This window comes from Impatiens glandulifera, chromosome 6 (genome assembly GCF_907164915.1).
Source record: "Impatiens glandulifera chromosome 6, dImpGla2.1, whole genome shotgun sequence".
NCBI lineage: Eukaryota > Viridiplantae > Streptophyta > Magnoliopsida > Ericales > Balsaminaceae > Impatiens > Impatiens glandulifera.
In genome coordinates, this window is record NC_061867.1 from 3,077,800 (window position 1) to 3,103,168 (window position 25,369).

Genomic DNA, 25,369 nt, shown 5'->3' on the forward strand with positions numbered 1-25,369 from the left:
TACTTATTTTTTTTTTAATAAAAAATGAAAAAACGGATTAAGTATATAATCCGCAAACACACTTAACTAGGCGCAAAAACTTAACTTATCAAAATCACTCCTATAATTATTTTAAATAATTCACTATTGTTTAAAAGTTCTTATATGGAACAAGGCAAAATGTATGTGAATGTATTTTTGTCGAGTTGAAGCAGATTTTAGACCAGAGGTGTCAATTGGACTAGCTTTAAGTAATTATGATTTAAAATGCTAAAAAACTTAAAATGATATTTGCATGAAAAAATCTTCTATGATAATCGTTGTGGTTTGTGTCCCAAAAAGTTGAATTAATGGCTTACTTATTTTTTTTTTAATAAAAAAATGAAAAAACGGATTAAGTATATAATCCGCAAACACACTTAACTAGGCGCAGAACTTGCCACCTGACGGACTCGAACCCAGGAACTTAGGGTTAGTATTCATCTCCTATTGCCGCTAGGCTAGAAGAGGGGATAAAAAAATTATTTTTTATGAGATTTGAACCCAAAACCATATGAAAGTTTTAAATTTTTATCTTGAACTAATAAACTACAACATTATATAAAATAGGACAACGGATTAAGTATGTAGCCCGCAAACACACTTAATCATTTAACTAGACGCAAAATTTGTCGTCTGACAGAATTGAACTCAAGAACTTAGGGTTAGTATCCACCTCTTATTATCACTAGTCTAGAAGAGAAAATTTATTTTTACATTTTGTCAAGGTGTTGCTAATATCTAGAGTCTTTTTGTAAAGTATGTCTAGGATGATGCTCTGATTTTTAGGTAATTGTTAAGAAGTTTGCATTGGAGTGACTTGTATAGCTAACAAACTAGTTCTTTTTGAAGTGTAGAAGTAAATTTTCAAAATTAACATAGCCGTACGATGCCTATTACTTTTTTTGATATTTAGGTAGCAAGCCTCCTAAAGATAAGAAAAATTAGCAAAAACAGAAGAAAAAAACAATCAACACTAACACTAGACTTGTAATAACTTATTGATACTAATACATATTATATTGAAAAATAGGACACTTTGTAATGAAATTATCATATTATAAATAAGAACAATAAGAAAAATAAGTAAAAATAGAACACAAGATCTCAAATTTCTTTATTAGACATTCAAACTTATAAATAATATCTCATTCTCTCCCCCGCACAAGTTACAACCAACCCCCAAGCCTTCATCATCCAATTTATCTTCATGGAAAGTATAAACCTGCAAGATATAACAAAATAATATTATCAAGATTCAAATAAATATTAATTTAACAAGAGATTGTATTAATAATTAATTATTAATCTTACTTCCACACTTGAATCTACGTGGGACAGCTCTTCCGCAGTCGCTTAGGATCTTTGACACCTTCTTGACATCGAGAAGAGCCGCCAACTTAGCATCGATGACGGGACAGGCACATTCAAAATGACTAGTTCTTATGACCTTACAACAGGCGGCAGAAGGAGACTGCCCAAAAATCACTTCCTTACAAGAGTCAATGCCTTGTTGTCTCTCTCGAGAGCACTGGCTTGGGGTTGGGCGCTGAGCTGAGACCGGGATCGATACAATTATCATCAAAACTATGCCCATGGCTAGAACTGGTCCGAACCGGCCATAACCCATTTCTTGGCTTGATTGATAATAATAATGTGTTATATTTCTTTGTGGATGAATTGATGTGAATGAAAGAAGTTGTCTTTTTTTGTTGGAACAAATTGTTCCTTATTTATAGGGGAATGACCTCTAGTCTTTTAGTGAATATGGAACGTGGTTTAAAAACAAAAAGATTTTTGACAAGTGGGTAGTATATTGGACTTAGGTTGCCGCTTACGTGCTTCCTTCTATGTGTATGAACTCTATTAATTTAAAGTTAATTAAAATTTTAATTAGTTGTTTTTTGAAATAATTTTTTTTTTTTAAATATTTCAAGTTATAATAATTAATACTTAAAATACTATTTAAAAAAACTATTTAATACGGAGATACAAAGTGTTTAAATCATAGTATTTTATTTGAGATTCGTACAAAATATTTATTTATTTTGAGATAAATTGAAACTTTTTTTTATATTTTTTTTTATCTGAATCTAGATCATAATCACATTCAATAATACTTTTAAATGGGATTGGAAACACGAAAACATTGCTAAATTTACATAAACATAAAAACAAGTATCATAATCATTCTAGAATGAATAGGTTATTAATCTACTTAGGGCTTGTTTGAGGAAAGGGTTTTTTTGGTTTTATTCTAAAAATTCTTGTTTAGTAAAAACTAGGAAAAAAATGGTTTTTAAAATTTGAAGATTAATTACCCTATGACTCTTGAGGATATGGTGTAAGTGAGAGAATGATGGTTTAAAGAAAGGATAAAATTATAGGATAATTTTAGTATTTAAATAATAAAATTATTTGATTTGATTATTGATAAGATGTTTGAGTTTTGGGATAAAAACTGAATTTTATCTCAAAACTCTTTCATCAAAGGAGCTCTTAGTAAAAACTTATTGTAGATGAGTAGTAAATATTTTAGTTGTAAACAAGCCGTAATGACTTAAACCCTTAATTTAAAATGAAGAGTCACTATTATTAGAAAAACTAATTGAGCTCCAGTTGCTAAAGAAACAAAAATGTACTATAACAATGGTTATTTTTGTGTCAATAAAGTTAAAAAACAATTAAAAACGAGTCTAAGGCTAAAACAAAATTAAAATCATATATTTGCGATAAAAATTAGCTGAGCTCCAGTCTCCCTGATATATTGAATTTGAACTTGTCAGCTGAAAATTTCATAAATTATTTGATTAATCCGCGGAGATTTGTCGCACTCTGAAATACAAGTCGAACACAGTTTTCTAAAAAAAAAATTATTTTCATCCACAAATTCAATGAAACACACTCGTGATGTTACTATTCGAACATTAATCTAAAGTGTGTGCAGGTCAGGTACACTTAATCAGTCCATAAGGATTAATTGTACTCGAAAATAAAAACCTAAGACCATCTCCAACAGGCACACATAATGGATTTGGGGTGCCTTTTTTCTCCAATCCTACTGCTTTTTGTCCTCTCCCTCCAACCAAATTGGACTGTACATACTGCATTATTTTGGCCATTTTAAAAAAATGGCCCTTAGGTTATATATATATATTTTTAACTTTTAATTTTTTTATATTTAAATTAATTCTTCAACTTATATTTTTTTTATTTTTAAGATAAAAAGTTAAAATTATTTTTTAAATATATAATTAAATCATTAAATTTATTATATTCGAAATTTAATCTAATTTATTTTATATTTTATAATTTACTTTATATTTTTAACTTATATTTTATAATTTTAATTTTATAAATTATCTTATAATATGTTAAGAATATTTGTTTTAATATAATATGTTTGTTTATTTAAATGTATTAAAATTATTTTGTTGTTTATGAATTATTGATATATAATTAATTTTATTAAATGAAAGAGAAAAGATTGTGATTAAATATGTAAAGTTGATAAATATATAGATAATATTAATAAGGTTAAAAAGTTAGTGTAAGAAAGAAATTTTTGGGTTTGAGAATGAATTTTTAGGTTAGAGATGAATTATTGTTTGTTTGATGAAATGTTTACTGCATTTTGAGTTTGAGAATAGACTTATAGGATGAAATAATATAATTTTTTAAAATAAATAAATAAATAAAACAGATTATACATATGTCAATAAATGATTAATTAATTAGTCGATGGTTGCGTGTACTTTTTCTTTTGCATCCACTAGCTAGCCTGCCAACTATGACTGACAAAAGAATCTAGATAATGGATTTTCTTAAAAAAAGTTTGATTTTTTTAAAAAATATTTATTAATAATTATTTTGAAAAGTGTGTTTTTTTTAATTAAAAAAACTTAAAAAATATTAATATATAATAATAAAAAAAAGAGTAATTTGTCTAATGAATTAAGTAATATAATATAATTGATGATATAATAGATGAAATTAAACTTAATTATATTTGAATTAATAAAGAATAAAAGGTGTGCTATCTTTTTCATTTGAATAAAAAGACAAAGCTCCTCCTTGTATGTTCTTCATTTCCCATTGTAGAAGAAGATTGAGGTCTTTAAAAAACAGTGGGACTTTGACTTTGATCTAAATATATTCCCATTACTAATAGTTAATTACGATTTTTGTTGCAGAACTCATCGTTGGCAAGTCGTTGAAACACTGAAAGAGAAAAAGGTTAAGATTGAATTACCAAAAATGGGCAGCTTAAAATAAAGCAGAAACCTTAGAAGATACAAACTACCTGATTCCTTCTCAACAACCAATATGTAGGTGAACGAATTAAATAAGCGTAGGTGAATTTATAAATAAGAATAGGTTTATTTTTTTGTGAAATTAATGTCAAGGGAATAATTTTATTCAAATATATGTTAAGTCCAAAACATATAACATCTAGAATTTAAAATCTAGTGGCTACATGTTTAGCTACCAATGGATAGATAATTAACATGTAGTTAAAGAAAATACAGGATATATGTTAATCATATTATTACTGGCATAAGAAAATGTTATCGATTCTTGAGGGAATAATCTTCCAAGTTCCTTCAAAATACAACCACCTGCTCTATTCACCATGATCGGACCTTGTTTGTAAATAATGGCCCATTGTAAACCACTACAGTTCAAGTTCACGTCAGCTTGAGGGCATCTACATTTGTTCGTAATCGTTACATCCCAAGATGGTATTTGTTTATGTGTTGGTATCTGTTTTACTTGTATAGTGCTAATTGGACAAGTCGCTGCAGATTAGTTAATCACATTGTGAGTGATTATATGGATTCAATTATTAAAACTTAAAAATCATGTTTTACCTTGATCTCGATCGGGAATTATCAAGTTAGCATCAATTAAAATGATACCTATTTACAATGGGAAGAAAAAAAACCAATAAAAAATCAATTTAAAATAAAAACAATAGACTAGAAATGGTGGGAAAAGAAAATACCACAAAATAGTGCAACTAAGAAACATTCAAATTTAACTCCCTCCATTGAAATCAATGTATTTTTAATTATAAATTTATTATGAGAAATGTTGTGTTTTCTCTAGTGGCCTATTGTTGTTTATATATAAAGATGTCCCTAATAAGTCTAATTGTATTAATCTTTTTGGTCAACATTTTGATAAATTAAAGAAGATAGTGATAATTATCTTAAAGATTTGTATTTCCTAAATAAGTAGTAAATCTGAAAAATATTTATAAAATATTTAAGAGGTGCTAGTTAAGGATAATTATTAATTGCTTTTATATTATGATTTATTACCTTATTAATATTGTTTCTTATTATTATTCCTTTTATTTAATATTTTTACTATATTTATAAGGTAAGTAGCTATATTTGCAATCTTATATTTTGACATGTATAGTCTTATCTTAATATATGTGCTAATTCATATATATGCAGCCCTTATATTGTGGAAAAATTTTAAAATTAATCCTTAAAATATATATATTTCTTGAATATAATATTAAGTCTTTTTGAAAAAAGAAACGTTAATACCGTTTAATTTGTTTTACTTCTAATATGGCATGTGATTATTATGTAAACACAGTAAAACAAATTATATAAATATATATAAATATAAATATAAAAAATGTTCACTGGAGATAGACAGATATATTAATTATCTAACTGCTTCAAATGTATAAAAATTACAATAATACAAATAATATTTATTTTTTTAAAAAGAGATAATATTTTATTAATAAAAGTAAAAAAAAATTAAAAGTGCAATCAATAATATTCATTTACAAATCTAATAAACGAATGTTTTATTAAAATAATGGTCAAGTTAGCGTTGATTTTGAGAAAATATATTTTTTCAATAAAGATAAAACTTTAAAAAAGTATTAAAATGTAATGATAAAATAATTTATTTATTTATTTTTAAGATAAATTAAAATATATTTTAATTAATAAATTAAGTATATAATTATTAAATAATAGATAAATAAAGTTTAACTAGAATAAAATACATAATTTGTTGGGCCTTAAGAAAGTTCAATCTCATAGTCAGTCACATACACAAGTGTTTGATCATGATATTTTAGTGTGTTTTTGAATTTTTGTTTAATAGATCAAATAAATTATTTGAGTTTTTAATTAGTTTAATTATTTAAATATTTTTATTTATTTAAATATAATAAAAAAATAATAATATTTTAATTAATAAAATGATTAAAATTGATTCTTAGAATAATAATGATATGATATTGAGAAAATCTAAAAAATTGAATAAAATTTCAAAAATCTACATCAAACGAACTCCATGTTTTGTTCGGTTAATTGTGACTAGCCTTAAATAATTATAATTTAAAAGTGGGTAAAAACTTATATGATATTTGCATTGAAATATATTATATTATTATAATAAGTCATATTAAGGGTATACAAATGGTTAATATATTATCTAATTTATATTAACAAATAATATGATTTGGGTATGGGGTGAGTTAGTATGGGTGGGGTAATTCAAACTAAATTTTATTTTTAATAAATTTATTAAATTCTTGATTGGTTTAACTTTTAATATGTTTTTTTTGACCCATCTTGACTCGTTTAATACGTTTTTAGTTTTAACAAGTATGTAATTTGTTTAGCGCGTTTGATGTATTTAACATGTTTGGGCCTAGGGGTGTTCATAAATTGAACCAGCCAAGAATCGATCCCAAGTCTATAACGTGGCAAGGTATTATTCTACCACTAGATCACTAATGTTTTTGTTTTCTTTTTCTTTTATTATAATTTAATTATTTTGAACTTTTTCTTAAGCTAAGTTTGGAAAAATAAATAATAAAAAATGGAATAATAAATAATAAAAAATAAATTCGGTTTTCGATTTGGTTTTCGAGTTAAAACTCAAACTCGAAAATTAAGTCGAAAACCGTATTTGAATTCGAATTGGTTTGAAATTCGATTCGAAAACCGAAAATAAAATTCGAATTCGGTTTATTCGAATTCGGTGAATTCGAATTCGGTCAGATATTCGGTTCAGACCAAATATTGAACACCCCTATTTGGGCATGTTTAACACACTTTTGAAATATTTAACATTTTAGTCCGTTTAATTTTATTTTTTTTGCCTAATACATCTTTCATATTATTATACTCTTTTTTCATTTAACTTAATTTTAATTTGTTTAAAATTATTATAATATTTTAATTACTAAATTTATTACAAAAATAATAAGTAAAATAAATATGAATTATTTAAATATTTCATACTAAATAATGTAGTGATTACATTATTTATTTTCATAAACAAACTAGGTTACTAAAGAACAAAAATTAGGTTATTAAAGAGTTTTAGAACAATAATAATATATCATTTCAGGATGATTAGACTATATTTAATAAATTAATATATTATTAATTAGTTTTAAATTTTCATTTTTTTTTTTGAAATGTAGATCAAAATTACGAGAATATATTGAGATAAAAAATTATTAATTTAGATTGGATATATAAGAGATAATTTAATTTAATTAATTTAACCCAACCTAAAATAAATTCAATCTGAATTTAATCCAACCCAAACCAAATTAATTTATCTAAATTAATATTTTGGGTTTGGATTAGAGTTGGGGTTTTAGTCAACCCAGACTATGCTCATTCCTTGTCGTATGTGTCACAAAGAGATGAAATTGATGACTTACTTATTTTTGCATTGTTAAGAGGTTGCTAGTATCTAAAATCTTTTGTGAGTTATATAAATAGGATTCACTAAGTATGTTCGAAGTTTTTGATAATTGTTGGAAAGTTTGGATTAAAGTAATTGATTTGGCTAGCGAACTAGTTATTTTGAATTGAAGAAAATGTAGGTTCAACAACAAGTCCTCATCAAACATAAATAGATCTACATATTTGGTTATCATCCCGATTATTTTTTAATGGGATATCTATTATAGATTAATTGTTGAATCTTCAAAATTATTGTAGTCGTACAATGCCTACAATTTTTTTCGACATTTAAGTAACAAACTGCCTAAACAAAACATAAACAAAATGAGATGCAAAAATTGGTAAAAACATAACAAAATAAAACAACCAATACTAAATTGAAAGTGAACGAAGACTTCTAAGTCAATAAGTTATGACTGATTGATACTAATACATATTGAAAAATAGGATACGTTCTAATAAATAAGAACAATAAGAAAATTAAGTAAAAGAAGAACACAAGATCTCCAATTTCTTTAGTTGACATTCAAACTTTATAATAATCTCTCCATCACACAATTCACAATCAACCCCCAAGTTTTCATCATCCAACTTATCTTCATGGAAAGTATAAACCTGCCAAATATGTTAAATAATATTTTCAAGATTCAAATAAATAATTTAACAAGAGATTAGGTTAATAATTCATTATTAATCTTACTTCCACACTTCAATCTGCGTGGGACAGTTCGGCCGCAATCTCTTAGAATTTTCGACACCTTCTTGACATCGAGAAGAGCCGCCAACTTAGCATCGATGATGGGGCAGACACATTCATAGTGACATGTTCTTATGACCCTATAACAGGCAGCAGAAGGAGACTTCCCAAAAATCACTTCCTTAGTCAATGCCTTGTTGTGTCTCTCGAGAGCACTGGCTTTTGAGTTGGGCTCTGAGTTGAGACCGGGATCGATACAATTATTATCAAAACTATGCACATGGCTAGAACTGGTCTAACCGGCGACAACCCATTTCTTGGCTTGATTGATAATAATGTGTTATATTAATTTCCTTTTGGCTGGATTGATGTGAATGAAAGAATTTTTAATTTTTTTGGGAACAAATTAGTCCTAATGGAAATGGCCTACTAGTGTCTTAGTGACTTTGGCTAGTGGTTTGAAAACAAAAAGTTTTTTTTGACAAGTGGGTTGTGGACTGGGTTTTTAGATAAATAGAAACTTTTATTTATGTTTTTTTATCTTAATCATAATCATGTTCAAAAATAATTTTAAGTAGAATGAGAAACAATCACAAATTTTGCAACAAAACTCAAACTTAGGATAAAAAGAATGAATCATCCTGCCTAGTTTAGATGAGTAGTATATATGAAAATAACATAAACTCTTAATTGAAAGTGTAGTCATTATTAATTTATCATTATTGTAACTAATTGAGCTCCACTTGGTAAAAAAAAATATAAAAATACTAAGATAATATGGTTACTATATGTGAACAAAATTGAAAAATAATTGAACAATTTTGATCTAGATTCAATGAAACACACTAATTGATTTCACATATGTCCCGACAATGACTAAATAATTAGTGGATGGCGAGTGTACTTTTTCTTTTGCATCCATTAGCATGCCAGATATGACTATGAAACAAAAGGTTAGTAGTTTTTTAAATTCACCTTAGTCTGAATTTTATTAATAATCTGTTGTTATTTGAAATATTTAAAGTTCTTATTTTTTTTTTAAAGGATACGGATTTATAGGGTATTAATATAAAAGGATAAAAGAATATTAATAAATAATATTTTAGTTAATGGGATTATAAAAATGAAGTAAAATAATATTTGATTAGATTGATATTATTTTAAAAAATTCAACTTAGTTTATTTAAAAAAAAGGTTGATTTTAAAGAAGTTTAAAAAAACTTAAAAAATATTAATTTATAATAATATAATATATATTTTTTAAAATAAAATAGATAATATTTTAATATTTCGATTAATAAATTTAGTAATATAATGGATGAAAATGAGTAAAATAATATTTGAATATAGAAAAAAAATAATAGAAAAAAGACATACATCACATTCTGTCATTTCCCATTGTATAAGAAGGTTTAGTTCATTCAAAAACAGTTCAAATGACTTGACTTTGAGTCTTTAATCTCTCTATATATTAATTGTATACCATGGCAAAGTCATCTTTGGAAACAATAGGAATCCATACCATTTGAATTAGGGTGTTGAACATCTGCCTACATTCAATTTAGGATTATATTCTAAAATTTTGATTTGATTTGATATATATAACTCTTATATAATATAATCAACTTATATTATATTTTTTTGTATGGAGAAGAGAAAACTTATATCATGCCTTAAACTATATATAGATACATTGTTATAGTTTGAACTTTCAATAAATAAATAAAAAAAGCATTACTAGTTTAAGATTGAAAATATAACAATATTTAAAAAATAATACAAGAGTTTCACAATAAATAATAGGCCATAACTTAAGTATGCTATGGGTCATAATTTGTTCAAAATAATGTGGGATATAGTCTATAAGATATAAAATGAAAAGTTCATATCACTTTTCTATCTTAGTAACAAAATGATGTGAATAGCTTAGTCTCATAAAGGTTTTGAGTTCGAGTCCGACAGGCGGCAAGTTCCGTTCGTCTAGTTAATTGGATAATTTTTTTTTACGGACTATTTGTTTAATTCGCGAAAATTAATCGCACTCTAATGAAAAAACGATGCAGCATTTAAAAAAAATAATAATAATAATAATATGGCATAGTTTGTCTAATCATCAACCAATACAATGGGCATTGCTTTCTAATAAAATAAAAAAAATAAAAAAGAACTTATGCTAAACTTTTAACATGCCCATATTATCATCGTTTGTTTAATCATATCATTCATCAACCATTACAACATTTTTGCTATCAGGAAAAAAAAAATCTAAGTATTTCTTTAGTTAGTTAGAACTTGGAATGACTTCCACCATTATGGCCCTCAGGAACCTCTAATCTTTCATCTTTTAGACAAACTTCATATTGTTGTTAAACTTGATTATTATAAAACTTTTCAAAAAAACAATTTAGTTAGTCAATCAATACAGTCAAACCCGAAAAAAAAATCGAAAATTTTATTTTATAAGAATATTATTATTATTATTATATATATATATATAATTAAGTATTTTTATACGTCCATTATTTAAAAGTATATATAAATCTAAAATTATTAATTCATTTATTTGAATAAATAATATTACTTTTAATTTATAAATATAAATTTACCTTTTTTCTTATAAATTTGTAAAATCAAAATTGTTTATAAACTCGTAAAATCGTAAAAGATTTTTATCGTAAATTTAAATTCATAAGAGTTAACTAAAAAAATTAAAAATAAACTCTGATTTACAAATTTTTTTTCTACAACAATTTATTTAATGCTAATTTTTAAGAACTGTAATTGACAGTGAAATGAAATAACTCACCATTGCAATAACCTTTTCAATAAACACGTATTTCTAGGGAAATTTTTTTAAAAATATATGTTGCAAATTATAATACTAAAAATGAAAAAATGTAATTTTTGTAAAGAGTTTAATAAATATAAGATTGTAACTAATATAGTAATAGAGAAAATAAATGACAAACAAATATTTTCGCAAAATAAAATAAGTTTAAATGTTTAAAAAAATATTTAGCAACAAATTATCATGATAAACATAAGAAAATTCTACATGCATTTGTTATCATGTATCTCAACATCACTTATTTTGCACTTTTATTCCTGTAAGTGATTGTTTCACTTGTAAAATTGTTTATCATAGAAGAAATGTTACTGAACAATTAAAGTATTACAAAATTATGAGTTATGAATGTTAAACCATCTCAATTTATTTTACATGATTGAAAGTTTTTCGAAAGAGTCAAAATGACATCTTCTTTCATTTAAAGAGTTTCATTTAATTAATTAATTGCACATGTTTTGTAAGCAATAAATATATATATATATATATATATATATATATATATATATATATTAATTTTTATATTAGATAGACATGACTATTTGAATCCTTAAGTTTCTATTGTAATTATAACTTTATATAGGTTTTCAGTATTTTTCTATATTGTTTATTTTTTTATGAAATTAATATCAAATAAATAATTAAATTAAGTAATAAAAACAATTTTATTCAAATATATGTTAATTCCACCTATAACATAACATCTAGAATTTAAAATCTAGTGTCTACATGCCTATCTAGCAATAGATAGATAATTAACATTTACTTAGAGTGTATACAGGAAATATGTTAATTTGATTAGAATTGGCATAAGAAAATCGAATTGACTCATGAGGGTATAGACTTCCCCCTTCCTTCAGAAGACAATTCCCTGCCCCATTCACTAGGATCGAACCTGACCTGTAAATGAGGGCACGTTGTAAACCACTGCATTTCAAGTCCACTTCAGCTTGAACGCATCTACATGTGTTTGTAATAGTTACATTCCAAGACGATATCCCTGTCGATGTTGATGTTGGTGTCTGTTTTACGTGTATAGTGCTAATTGGACACGTCGCTGCAGATTAATAAGTTAATCATATTGTGAATGATTTTATGGATTCAATGATTAAAACTAAAAAATCAATTTTTACCTTGATGGGGAATTCTCAAGTTAGCATCTGTTAAAATGATACCTATTCATAATAAGAAAGAAAGAAAACAATAAAAAAAACAATTTAAAAAAAAAAACAATATAGACTAGAGATGGTGGAAAAATAAAATACCACAAAATAATATAACAAATAAACATTCAAATTTCACTCCTTCCATTGAAATGTATTTTTAATTATAGATATATTATGAGAAAGGGTGTGTTTTCTCTAGTGACTTATTGTTGTTTATATATAAAATCAATGTATTAAAATAGGAAAATATTAATAAACCTAGCTAATTGTGTTAATCTTGATGTAAAGATTAAATTATATTTGGCCATTGTGATAAATAAATGAAGTTAATTATAGTAATTTTAATGATGATTATTATTATTTATTTGTTTTTATTTTCTAAGCAACTAGTAAATCTGAAAAATATTTATAAAATATTTAAGAGGTGCTAGTTAAAGATATTAATTAATTTTTTTTTAGATTATGATTTATTACCTTTAAAAAAAATTACTAAAATTGTTTTTATTATTATTCATTTTATTTAATATTTAAATTTTTGAATAATTTTTATTTATTGATTTTTATTTCCTAAACAAGTAGTAAATCTGAAAAAGATTTATAAAATATTTAAGATGGGCTAGTTAAAGATAATAATGAGTTGTTTTTAGATTATGAACTATTACCTTTAAATAATTATTAAAATTGTTTTATTATTATTCCTTTTATTTATTATTTAATATTTTCACTATATATTTAGGTAAGTAGCTAAATTTGAAAAATTTATTGAATATCATATCATATTAATATAATATTATATAGCTACTTACCTAAATGTAGTTAAAATTTTAAAAACTTTGTTAGGTAAGTATCTAAATTTGAAATATTATATTTATCTAAATAATTAGTGGACGGTGGAGAATACTTTTTCTTTTGTATCCCTGGGTTTTTTTAACTATAGTTTTTTTATTTAAAAAATATTTGTTAATGGTGATGTTTAAGAGTAAGTTTTTTTAATAAAATAAATTTAAAAAATATTAATATAAAATGATATTTAAAAAAAATAGAGAGTATTTTATTATTTTATTTATATTATTAATGATATAATATATGAAATAAAGTTTAATTAAGTTTGATTTTTTTTTTTAAACCTACATTCAATTTAGGATTTCAAAAAGTAATATTAGAATCATATTCTAAAATTTTGATTGATATATAGTTTATAATTCTTATATAATATTTAAATCACCTTAACTTTGTACCTTGTATAGTTTGAACTATCAATAAAAACTCATTACTTGTTTAAGATTAAAAATAAAACAAACATTTTCTTGCAAATACAAAACAAATACAAGACTTTTATATTAAATAATGGAACATTGCTAAAGTATGCTATGGGTTACGATTTGTTCAAAATAATGTGGGATATAGCCTATAAGATGAAAAAGCACATTTATTAGGGATCCAAAAGTCCTCTTATTCTAGACTTTTAACATACCCATATTATCATAGTTTGTTTAATCATCAATCATTACAATTGTTTGGTTTTTATACTTTAAATAAGTTGAACATAATTAAACATCATTTAATTTCACTTCTCATAATTATATTATTAAATTTATTAACAATTATAAAAAAAAATATTTAATTCATTAAAAAAAATACTAAATATCTTTTTAAAAGAAATTATTTTATCATTATATATTAAACTTTAAGTATTTTTATCAAGAAAAAATTGAATTTTTCAAATCATCATTGTTCATAATATTTTTAAATAATCCACTAATTATTTTAAAAACCTTATACCATATAAGGAATGTATGTGAATATGCCTTTGTCTAGTTGAAAACGATTTCAAAGTAGAGTAGTGGACACTATATTATCTTTAAAATATAATGATTTAAAATGGTGTAAAACTCTAATATGTGCATGAAAAAATTTAGTATTATGGTAAGTTATGTGTTACAGGGAGGTAAAATCGACGACTCACTTACTTTTGCATTGACAAGAGACACTACTATCTAGAGTCTTTTACAGCTGATATGGACACCTACATATTTGATTAAATATCTCGATTAATTTTTTTTGTACTATCAAGTTGGAGAGAAATCATCGAATCTTCAATTATTGTAGTCGTTCGTTATATAATTTTTCGACTTTAAGTAACAAACCATGCAAAATGGGATGCAAATTTAGCAAAAAAACAAATCTAACCCAACATTGATAGTAAACTAGACTTGCATAACTTATTAATTCTAATACATATAGAAAAATAGGACACTTTCTAAGGAAAGATATATTATTATAAGTAAGAATATAAAACAATTAAGTAAAATAGAAACACAAATTTCCAATTTATTTATTAAACATTCAAACTTATAAATAATCTTTCATTCTCCCCACCACACAAATCATAAACAACCCTTTATTTATTAGATATTCCAACTTATAAAAAATCTCTCATTCTTTCCACCACACAAATCACAATTAACTCAGAAACTTTCATCATCCAACTTATCTTCATGGAAAGTATTAGCACGTAACAAAATAATATTATTAAGATTCAAATAAATATTAATTTAACAAGAGATTCGGTTAATAATTAATTATTAATTGTACTTTCTATATACTTGAATGTGCGTGAGACTATGGTGGGTCGGTACGGTATAACTTAATGTTTTATCCATATTTTATGCTTTACCGAAAATTTTGGTATACAAAAAATTAATATTTTTACTTTACCTTGATTTTGGTATACCTTAATTTTGGTATACAAAAAATCCATACATTTACCTTACCTTGATTTCAGTATACTTTAATTTCGGTACGGTATCGATATTACATCTTTAATACCTAAAAAACATATTAAATTTAAAAAAAAATCAATTTAATATAGTTATTACATAAACGTTACGCAATACTAAAAACATATATTTATCATAAACTAAAATATTCATTTTAAAATCTAACATTTGTAAAAATTAATAAATATTAAAATTAAAATTAGTTTAAAGAAAATTGGATTTAACAAAACTAACATTATTAAATCTCAAATTGCATATATTGAATAATATTTTAGTATAATTATATTTTGATATTATTCAAATATTATATTTCTATAATCAAATTAATATCAAATTTATTTAATTATTTCGTTATAAGTATTATATATATATATATATATATATATATATATATATATATATTATTTTAATTTAGAAATATTATTTCACTATTTTGATATATATCAATATACTAAAATTTTAAAAATCTCATATATTTATCGTAACAATAATTTTACTATCGGTACCATATCTTACCTTTTTTCGGTATACCTTAAAAATCGATATATTTTATATATTGCGGTACAGTATTTTCGATATATTTATAATATCGGTAAAATTTCTCACCTCTACGTAGTAGAGTTCGACGAAAGTAACTTTAATCAAGAAAAACTTCATTTTTCCAAAATTATCATTATTCATAATTTTTAAATCATCCACCCTTTTACCAAACAAGGAATGTATGTGAATATGTCTTTGTCTAGTTAAAAAATATTTCAATCAGAATAGTGGACACTATACTCTTTAAATAAGTATGATTTTAAATTGTATAAAACTCTATTTATGTGAATAAAAAATGTTAATAAATAAAATGAAATCGACAACTCACTTATTTTTGTATTTATAAGTCTTTTGCGGCTGATATGGAGGCATACATATTTGTTTTAATATCTCAATTATTTTTGTGTACTATTGGATTGGAGAGAAATCGTCGAATCTTCAATAATTGATGTCGTTCGTTACGCAGTTTTTTTTTTACAATTAAGTAACAAACTGCACAAAATGGGATGCAAATTAGCAAAAATAAATAAAAACAAATCTAACACACAAAATTGAAAGTAAACTGAACTTTCATAACTTATTGATACTAATACATATAGAAAAATATGACACTTTCTAAGAAAAAATATCTTGTTCTAAAGAAGAATATAAAACAATTAAGTAAAATAGAAACACAATATCTCCAATTTATTTATTAGACATTCAAACTTATAAATAATCTCTCATTCTCTCTCCACCACACAAGTCACAATCAATCCCAATTTATTTAGTAGATATTCAAACTTATAAATAATCTCTTCTTTCTATCACACAAGTCACAATCAATCCCCAAAACTTTCATCATGCAGTTTATCTTCATGGAAAGTATAAGCCTGTCACATTTAACAAAATAATATTAATTATTAAGATTCAAATAAATATTAATTTAACAAGAGATTAGGTTCATAATTAATTATTAATCTTACTTCCACACTTTAATCTGTGTGGGACAGCTCGGCCACATTCTCTTAGGATCTTCGACACCAACTTGACATTGAGAAGAGCCGCCAACATAGCATCGATGGCGGGGCAGGCACATTCATAGTGACCAGTTCTTATGAGCCTACAACAAGCGGCAGAAGGAGATTTCCCAAAAATCATTTCCTTACATAATTCAATGCCTTGTTGTCTCTCATGAGAGCACTGGCTTAGGGTTGGGCGCTGAGCTAAGACCGGGATCGATACAATTATCATCAAAATTATGCTCATAGCTAGAATTTGTCCGACCCGGCAACAAGCCATTTCTTGGCTTGATTGATAATAATGTGTTATATTTCCTTTTGGTTGGATGGATATTGGTCTTTATTTATAGGGAAGGATTGACTAGTGTTTTAATGACTCGGGCATGTGTTTGGAAAAAAAAATACTTTGACAAGTGGGTTGTGAACATGGATTGCTGCTTAGGTGCTCCTATACAGGAGTGAGCATAATTTGGGTTTACCCAAACTCAATCCTAACCCAAACCCAAAATATTAATTTAGGTTGGTTAATTTGAATTGGTTTGAGTATGGGTTGGGTTGAATATGGGTTGGGTTTAATTTGGGTTGGGTTAGGGTTACCCAAATTATATAAATTTAATTTAATTCTCTATTATTAATCCAATATAAACTAATCATCTTTCAACTTTAAGTCGAACACATTTTTGACATGTTTAACACGTTTTTAACATTTTTAACACGTTTTCACACTTACAACACGTTTTTTACACATTTAACATGTTTTCACGTTTTTGGCACGTTTAACACGTTTTTGACATATTTAACACGTTTTCACACTAATAACACGTTTTCACACTAATAACACCTTTTTATCACGTTTAATACGTTTTTCACATGTTTAACAGGTATTCATGTTTTTGACACGTTTAACACGTTTTTGACATATTTAACACGTTTTCACACTAATAACACGGTTTTCACATGTTTAACACGTTTTTAACGTTTTTATCACATTTAACACGTTTTTAACGTGTATAATATGTTTTAACGTGTTTTGCATGTTTAATACGTTTTTGACATATATAATACGTTAACATGTTTTTGATAAGTTTAACACGGTTTTCACATTTTTGGCACGTTTAACACGTTTTTGACATTTTAACACGTTTAACACGTTTTTGATATGTTTAACACGTTTAATACGTTTTTCACACGTTTAACACGTTTTTCACAAGTTTAACATGTTTTCACGTTTTTTGCATATTTAACACGTTTTTGACATATTTGACACGTTTTTCACACGATAACACGTTTTTCACATTTTTGGCACGTTTAACATGTTTTCGGCTCATTTAACACATTTTTAGAACATTTAACACATTTTGATACGTTTAACACGTTTTCCCACGTTTTTAGAACATTTAACACGTTTTTGCAAATATAACATATTTTTGACATGTTTAAATGTTTTTTTGCATGTTAACACATTTTGATAAGTTTTAACACATTTTTGGCACGTTTAACACATTTTTTACATGTCTAGCACGTTTTTACGTTTTTGGCACCTTTAACACGTTTTGGCACGTTAAATGTGTGAAAAACGTATTAAACATGTCAAAAACGTATTAAACGTGCCAAAAATATGGAAAACATGTCAAAATGTGTTAAACGTGCCAAAAACGTAAAACAAATGTGTGAAAATGTGTTAAACATGTTAAACGTGTCAAGAATGTGAAAAACTTAAAATACAAATTAAATGTGTTAAAATGTGTTAAACATGTCAAAAACGTAAAAAAACGTATCAAAATGTATTAAATGTGTCATAATCATGAAAAACGTGTTAAACATGCTAAAAACATGAAAAACGTGTAAAACGTGTTCAACATATCAAAATGTGGTAAACGTGCCAAAAATGTGTTTAACATGTCAAAAACGTGTCAAAACGTGTTAAACGTGTCAAAAACGTATTAAACGTGTCAAAAATGTAAAAATGTGTTAAACGTGCCAAAAACGTGAAAAACGTGTCAAAATGTGTTAAATGTGTCATATTCGTGTCAAATGTGTTCAACATGTCAAGAACGTGTTAAACGTATCAAAACGTGTTCAACGTGTCAAAAATGTGTTAAACGTGCCAAAATCGTGTTCAACGTGTCAAGAACGTGTTAAACGTGTGAAAAACGTATTAAAAGTGTGAAAAACGTATTAAACATGTCAAAAATGTAAAAAACGTGTTAAAATGTTAAATGTGTCAAAATGTGCCAAAAACGTAAAAATGTAGAAAACGTCAAAAACGTGTTAAACGGATAAAAATGTGTTAAATGAGTCAAAATACATGTTAAATGAAAAAATTAAAAAATAATAATTTGGGTTACCATATTAGTAAATAATATGAGTTGAGTTACGGGTTAGATAAATTTAATTTGGGTTGGATAATACGGGTTAAATTTACCCGTTTGATCACCCCTACTTTATATATATATATAATATTTCACAGAAATACTCCAGATTTAATTCTTATACAATATTTAAATCATATTTATAGTCTATTATAATCCACTTATATCATAATTTTCTTATTTAGAAAAAAATACTTATAACGTGTCTTGACTTTGTACCTTGTATAATTTGAAGTTATAAAAAATGCATTGCTAATTTATGATTAAAAATAAATTAAAATTTAAAGAAAATAAAAGTACAAAACAAATACAAGACTTTCATATTAAATAATGGGTCATAACTTAAGTATGCAATAGGTTACAATTTGTTCAAAATAATGTGAAATAACTTCCCATCTTTCATCTTTTAGACATAGAATATGTAAATATATCTTTGTCTAGTTGGAAAAAAAAATCAAACTAAAGTAGTGGGCACTATACAATCTTTAAATAATTATGATTTAAAATGATATAAACTTTAATAATGCATGAAAAAATGTTAGTATAATGGTAAGTCATATATATTACAAGGAGGTGAAATAAACTACTCACTTTTGCATTGCATGGACAAGATTCTTTACTATCTAGAGTCTTTTGCGGCGGTTATGAAGGCCTACATATTTGAATTAATATATCGATTATTTTTTGTGTACTATCGGGTTGGAGAGAAATCGTCGATATGTAGTTTTTCGACATTTAAGTAACAAACCGCGCAAAATAGGTTGCAAAATTAACAAAAATGAAAGAAAAACAAATCTAACACAAAATTGAAAGTAAACTAGACTTGTATAACTTATTGATACTAATACATATAGAAACATATGACACTTTCTATGGGAAGTGCTCTTATTCTAAGTAACATTATAAAATAACTAAGTAAATTAAAATAAGAACACAAGATCTCCAATTTATTTATTAGACATTCAAACTTATAAATAATATCTCATTCTTATTAGATATTCAAACTTATAAATAATCTCTCATTCTTTCCACTACACAAGTCACAATCAACTTCCAAACTTTCATTGATCCAAATTATCTTTATGGAAAGTATAAGCCTGTCATATGTAACAAAATAATATTATTAAGATACAAATAAATATTAATTTAACAAGAAAATGAGAGATTAGTTTTATAATTAATTATTAATCTTACTCCCACACAGAAGAAATTTGTTTGCTGGGACAACTCGGCCACAGTCACTTGAATCAAGAAAAACTTCACATTTTCAAAATTATCATTATTCATAGTTTTTAAAATAATCCACTAATTATTTCAAAAACCTTATACCAAATGAGAAATGAATGCGAACATGTCTTTGTCTAGTTGAAAAAGATTTCAAACTAAGGTAGTGAGCACTATACTGTCGGTAAATAATTATGATTTAAAATTGTATAAAATTTTAACATGTGCATGAAAAAATGTTAATATTATGGTAAGTCATATGTATTATAAGAAAGTAAAATTACGAATTTCTTATTTTTACATTGACAAGTGTCGCTACTATCTAGAGTCTTTTGCGGATGATAGGAAGTTCTACATATTTGATTTAATATCTCGATTATTTTCTTGTGTAATATCGGGTTTAAGAGAAATCGTCAAATCTTCAATAATTATAGTTGTACGGTAGGTTGTTTTCGACATTTAAGTAACAAATCGTGCAAAATGGGATGCAAAATAGCAAAAACAAAAGAAAAACAAATCTAACACAAAATTGAAAATAAACTACTTACATAACTTATTGATACTAATATGTATTATATAGAAAATTAGAATATAAAACAACTAAGTAAAATAGGAAAACAAGATCTCCAATTTATTTATTAGACATTCAAACTTATAAATAATCACTCGTTCTCTCCACCACACAAATCAAAATCAACTCCCAATTTATTTATTAGATATTCAAACTTATAAATAATCTCTCATTCTTTCCACCACAAAATTCACAATCCACAATCAACCCCTCATCATCCAACTTATCTTCATGGAAAGTATAAGCCTGTTACATGTAACAAAATAATATTATTAAGATTCAAATAAATATTAATTTAACAAGAGATTAGGTTAATAATTAATTATTAATCTTACTTCCACACTGGAATCTGTGTGGGACAGCTCGGCCACAGTCTCTTAGGCCCTTCGACAGCATCTTGACATTGATAAGAGCCGCCAACATAGTATCGATGGCGGGGCAGGCACATTCATAGTGACCGGTTCTTACGAGCTGACAACAAGCGGCAGAAGGAGGTTTTCCAAAAATCACTTCCTTACATAATTTAATGCCTTGTTGTCTCTCATAAGAGCACTGGCTTGGGGTTGGGCGCTGAGCTGAAACCGGAATCGATACAATTATCATCAAAACTATGCATATGGCTAGAATTAACTGTCCGACCCGGTAATTACCCATTTCTTGGCTTGATTGATAATAATGTGTTATATTTCTTTTTGGTTGGATGGATGGATTTTGGTCTTTATTTATAGGGAAGGACTGACTACTGTTTTAATGACTCTGGCATGTGTTTGAAAAAAAAAAATTGACTTTTGACAAGTGGGTTGTGGACTTGGGTTGCTGCTTACGTTCTTCCTTTCATATATATTATTCATTTAGAGTTAATTGAATTTGTGGGAAAAAGAATAGTTAGTTTATAAACAAATTTTTAGTTTTAGTTTAAAAATTTTAAGCAAGTTATAATATTACAGTAGGTAGAATATAAGATAATATATATGTGTGATATTATCACACCAATATATAAATTGTAATAATATCATTAATATATATTATATCAACTAGGTAAATTTTCGTGCGATGCACACGGATAAAAGTATATTGTTACAACATCTCGCGTTCATCAAATTTGATATTGAATTTAAAATATAAAGTGTTATTAGCTTAGTTGGTTAAAGAATTGTACTTGTTTTTATTAGGTTGCGAGTTCAAAACATAACTATAATATTTTTATTTTTATTTTTAACCGTTTTAAGTTTATGGGAGGGTCAACCTAAAATTCGACCCAAGTTAGAATCCGACCCAAGTATCCATTTACTCTCACATATATATTCAAATTAACCACGGCTCTCGACCCGACAATCCGGACACTTTCAAAATTAAGCATCATAATATATATATATATATATATATATATATATTTCCTTATAAGCTCAATCTAATGTCTATGGATGGCAATAGGTACCCCTATACCCGATACCCGTAGGTACCCGATGGTCAGGTTCGAGTTCGGGTATTTTAAATCGGGGTCGGGGATGGGTACTGAAAATGATTACCCGATCGGGTTTGGGTTCGGGGATGGGGAGTGTGCAAAACCCGATATCCGATACCCGAAATATTAATATTAAATATATATATATATGTGTTAAAAATTAAATTGATTTTTCAAATTTCAAATCAATACCATCCTTAGAGCATCCCCATCCTTGTACCCATACATAGGTACAAATATGTGCCACATCAGCAGCCACATCACAAATAAATTATACCTCTCAATTTATACCTCTATTCCCCAACCATCTCAAGTACAATTGTGGTCCCACCATCCACATCATCTAATTCATACAATATTTTTTAATTCAATAATTCAAGTAATCTTGTTTTATTTTTTATTATATTAATTTGTTTAAATTAATATAACTAATATTTATAAATTATATTAAAAAATTAAAAAAAATCAATAATTTTTAAAAATAATTTAGGAAATTATCATCACAATAATACTTGAAAAAAATAGACTACTAAATCATATTTGGTTAAATAAAAAATTAAATAAAACGATTTATTTTTTAAAAAATTTAAATGTTTATTTTTTTTTGTATAAAAAAGTGGGATGGGGACCACTTTTTTTGACTTTTTCTCATTTGTACCCAGTAGCAAAACTTTGCTACTCAATTTTCTCTCTCCTGATTTGTACCCAACTCCCCATTAGTGTACCCAGGTACAAATTTTGTCCACATCAGATTTGTACCTACCGATGGGGATGCTCTTATAAATTTACATTAAATATATTAATTAATTAGTTATACCAACACTCAACCACCCACTCCACCATGCCATAATTAATTTAATTTATATTCCACATTACTCTTAATCTTCCATTTCTTTAATAACAAAAATTTTCCATCTCTATTCATTTCTTATTTTCAAGATTAACATCTCTTATCTTATTTTTGTTTCAACATTTTCTCTAATATTTGTTGAACTTCTCTCTAATTTTTGTTGAAATTCATGTATGTATATTGTTCAAGTTTTACAATATAACTATACAAGTAAGTAATATTTTCATATGTATTTTTAATATTTAGTATATTTAGAAAATAATAAATAAAAATTCATATTTTAATCGGGTAATGGGTTACCCGTCGGGTAACGGGTACCCGGCGAATCGGGGATGAGGATACAAATAGATATACTCGTCGGGTTCGGGGTCGGGAATGGGTAATAAAATAAAAATCGAGTTCAGAGATGGGTACTTCACTACCCGGCGGGTAGGGTACCCGTTGTCATCCCTACTAATGTATATATAATAGACCTAACCTATGTAATTCGATATAATATTCCATACAATTTCTCTTTATTCTAACATGGTATCAGAGCCAAAATTTTATTCTTGAGCTACACAATTTATCTTTCGCTATCTGTCTACTTCCATTAATGGTTACCTTAGTCATTGATGGAGGGTTCTAATCATTATTATTATTATTATTATATTTTTTAATAAATTTTTTTCTTTCAAATAATTTTGTTGATGTTCTTATTTTTTCGGTAATCATATTCACTGAGTTTGTTTTTAGTTGTTACTTTATCCCAGTAATTAATTTCATATTTTTATTGGTGTTAATCCAATCATATGTACTTCGTTACTAGTCAACACACTATCATTCTTTCGTTAGAATGGATTTTACAGGTGTTGTTTCACCCCAGCATTCTATTCCCATGGGATTCTACATCTTCGGTGGTTTCCTTAAATGCAACACATTGTCATCCTGTCGTTTGATGGATTTCGAGACTCGCGAGTAACTTTGGAGTTCATTCGGTTGTTGTTTCACCCCAGTATTCAATGCCCACGAGATTATACTTTTTTGTTGGTTTATCAGTCAACACATTGTCATCCTATAACTGCTCAAGAGTTTATGAAGTTTGAAGAATACATCATCAACATTTCAACGTCTCATCTTCAACCTCAAGTTGTTCAAGCGTTTTCCATGAGTTTGAAGAAAAGTGTTATAATATAAGATAATATATATGTAAGATATTATCATAATATTATATAAATTGTGATATATTGTGATAATATCATTATTATATTATATTATATATATTATATCATTATTATATTATATTAGTTTACTTATAAGCTTAATCAGATTCTTATGTAATAGACGTAACTTGTATAATTCAATATAATATTCTAATATAATTTCTTTTTAAATGTTTCTAATTTAAATTGATAAAGTACCTTAGAAACCTGCCCAAAACATAATATTTGATTTCAGATTAATGAAAAAAAAATATTTATTTTGAGATAAATTAAAACTTTTATTTATGGTTTTTTTTTAGAGAAATGATTAGGTGAGGGAATTTGGTGAGGGAATGACGTGGCATAATTTTATTCGCTAAAAAAATCAAATAATTTCTCTCTTTTCTCCTACTTTTACATTTTCCAACCAATGAAGGTGATGCCACGTCATTCCCTCACCAAATTCCCTCACTAAATTTCCTCACTCTATCACTCCTCTTTTTTTATCTGAATCTAAATCTAAGTCATAATCATATTCATAAATATTTTAAAATAGGATTAGAAACATTAAAAAACAATTGTAACAAAACTAAAACATAGTATTAAAAATATATCAGAATCATCTTATAATCGATAATATATGAATTTACTCAGAAAAAACATATTGTAAATTAACAATAAATATTTTATTCATAAACAATCTTAATAATGTAAATCCTTATTAATTTAAAGTGAAGAGTCATTATATTTTTCAATGTAACGGTCAAAGTAGTCACGACAATGACTCATGGGTTTACTTTTTCTTTGACCAGACAGACATGATTATGACTATAAAATGAATAATTGTAAATAATGTATGAATTAATCGTAATTGTTTTGCAATTTTAAAGATTTAAAGTTATTTTTGAATTAAAAAA

General features: G+C 25.8%; 3 protein-coding genes across 3 annotated transcripts in view; all 3 read right to left on the bottom strand.

The window, feature by feature from the left end:
• Positions 1–1,056: 1,056 nt before the first annotated feature.
• LOC124944061 lies at positions 1,057–1,688 on the bottom strand. Its single transcript, XM_047484520.1, has 2 exons — positions 1,333–1,688; positions 1,057–1,243 (listed from the first exon to the last, which is right to left on the bottom strand). Exons 1-2 carry the CDS (start codon positions 1,646–1,648, stop codon positions 1,227–1,229), a joined length of 333 nt encoding a protein of 110 aa, XP_047340476.1. The 5' UTR covers positions 1,649–1,688; the 3' UTR covers positions 1,057–1,226.
• Positions 1,689–8,280: 6,592 nt separating this feature from the next.
• LOC124942393 overlaps positions 8,281–25,369 on the bottom strand; it is a 38,354-nt gene continuing 21,265 nt past the window's right edge. The window contains exon 2 of the mRNA XM_047482895.1: positions 8,281–8,375. Within this exon, the coding sequence (XP_047338851.1) occupies positions 8,359–8,375 (17 nt within the window). The 3' untranslated portion in view covers positions 8,281–8,358. The remainder of the gene's footprint in view (positions 8,376–25,369) is intronic.
• LOC124942394 lies at positions 16,450–17,116 on the bottom strand. Its single transcript, XM_047482896.1, has 2 exons — positions 16,754–17,116; positions 16,450–16,660 (listed from the first exon to the last, which is right to left on the bottom strand). Exons 1-2 carry the CDS (start codon positions 17,067–17,069, stop codon positions 16,644–16,646), a joined length of 333 nt encoding a protein of 110 aa, XP_047338852.1. The 5' UTR covers positions 17,070–17,116; the 3' UTR covers positions 16,450–16,643.

Excerpts from the sequence above, each read along its gene's own strand:
- LOC124944061 (XM_047484520.1), bottom strand. The coding sequence starts at position 1,648 with ATGGGTTATGGCCGGTTCGGACCAGTTCTAGCCATGGGCATAGTTTTG.
- LOC124942394 (XM_047482896.1), bottom strand. The coding sequence starts at position 17,069 with ATGGCTTGTTGCCGGGTCGGACAAATTCTAGCTATGAGCATAATTTTG.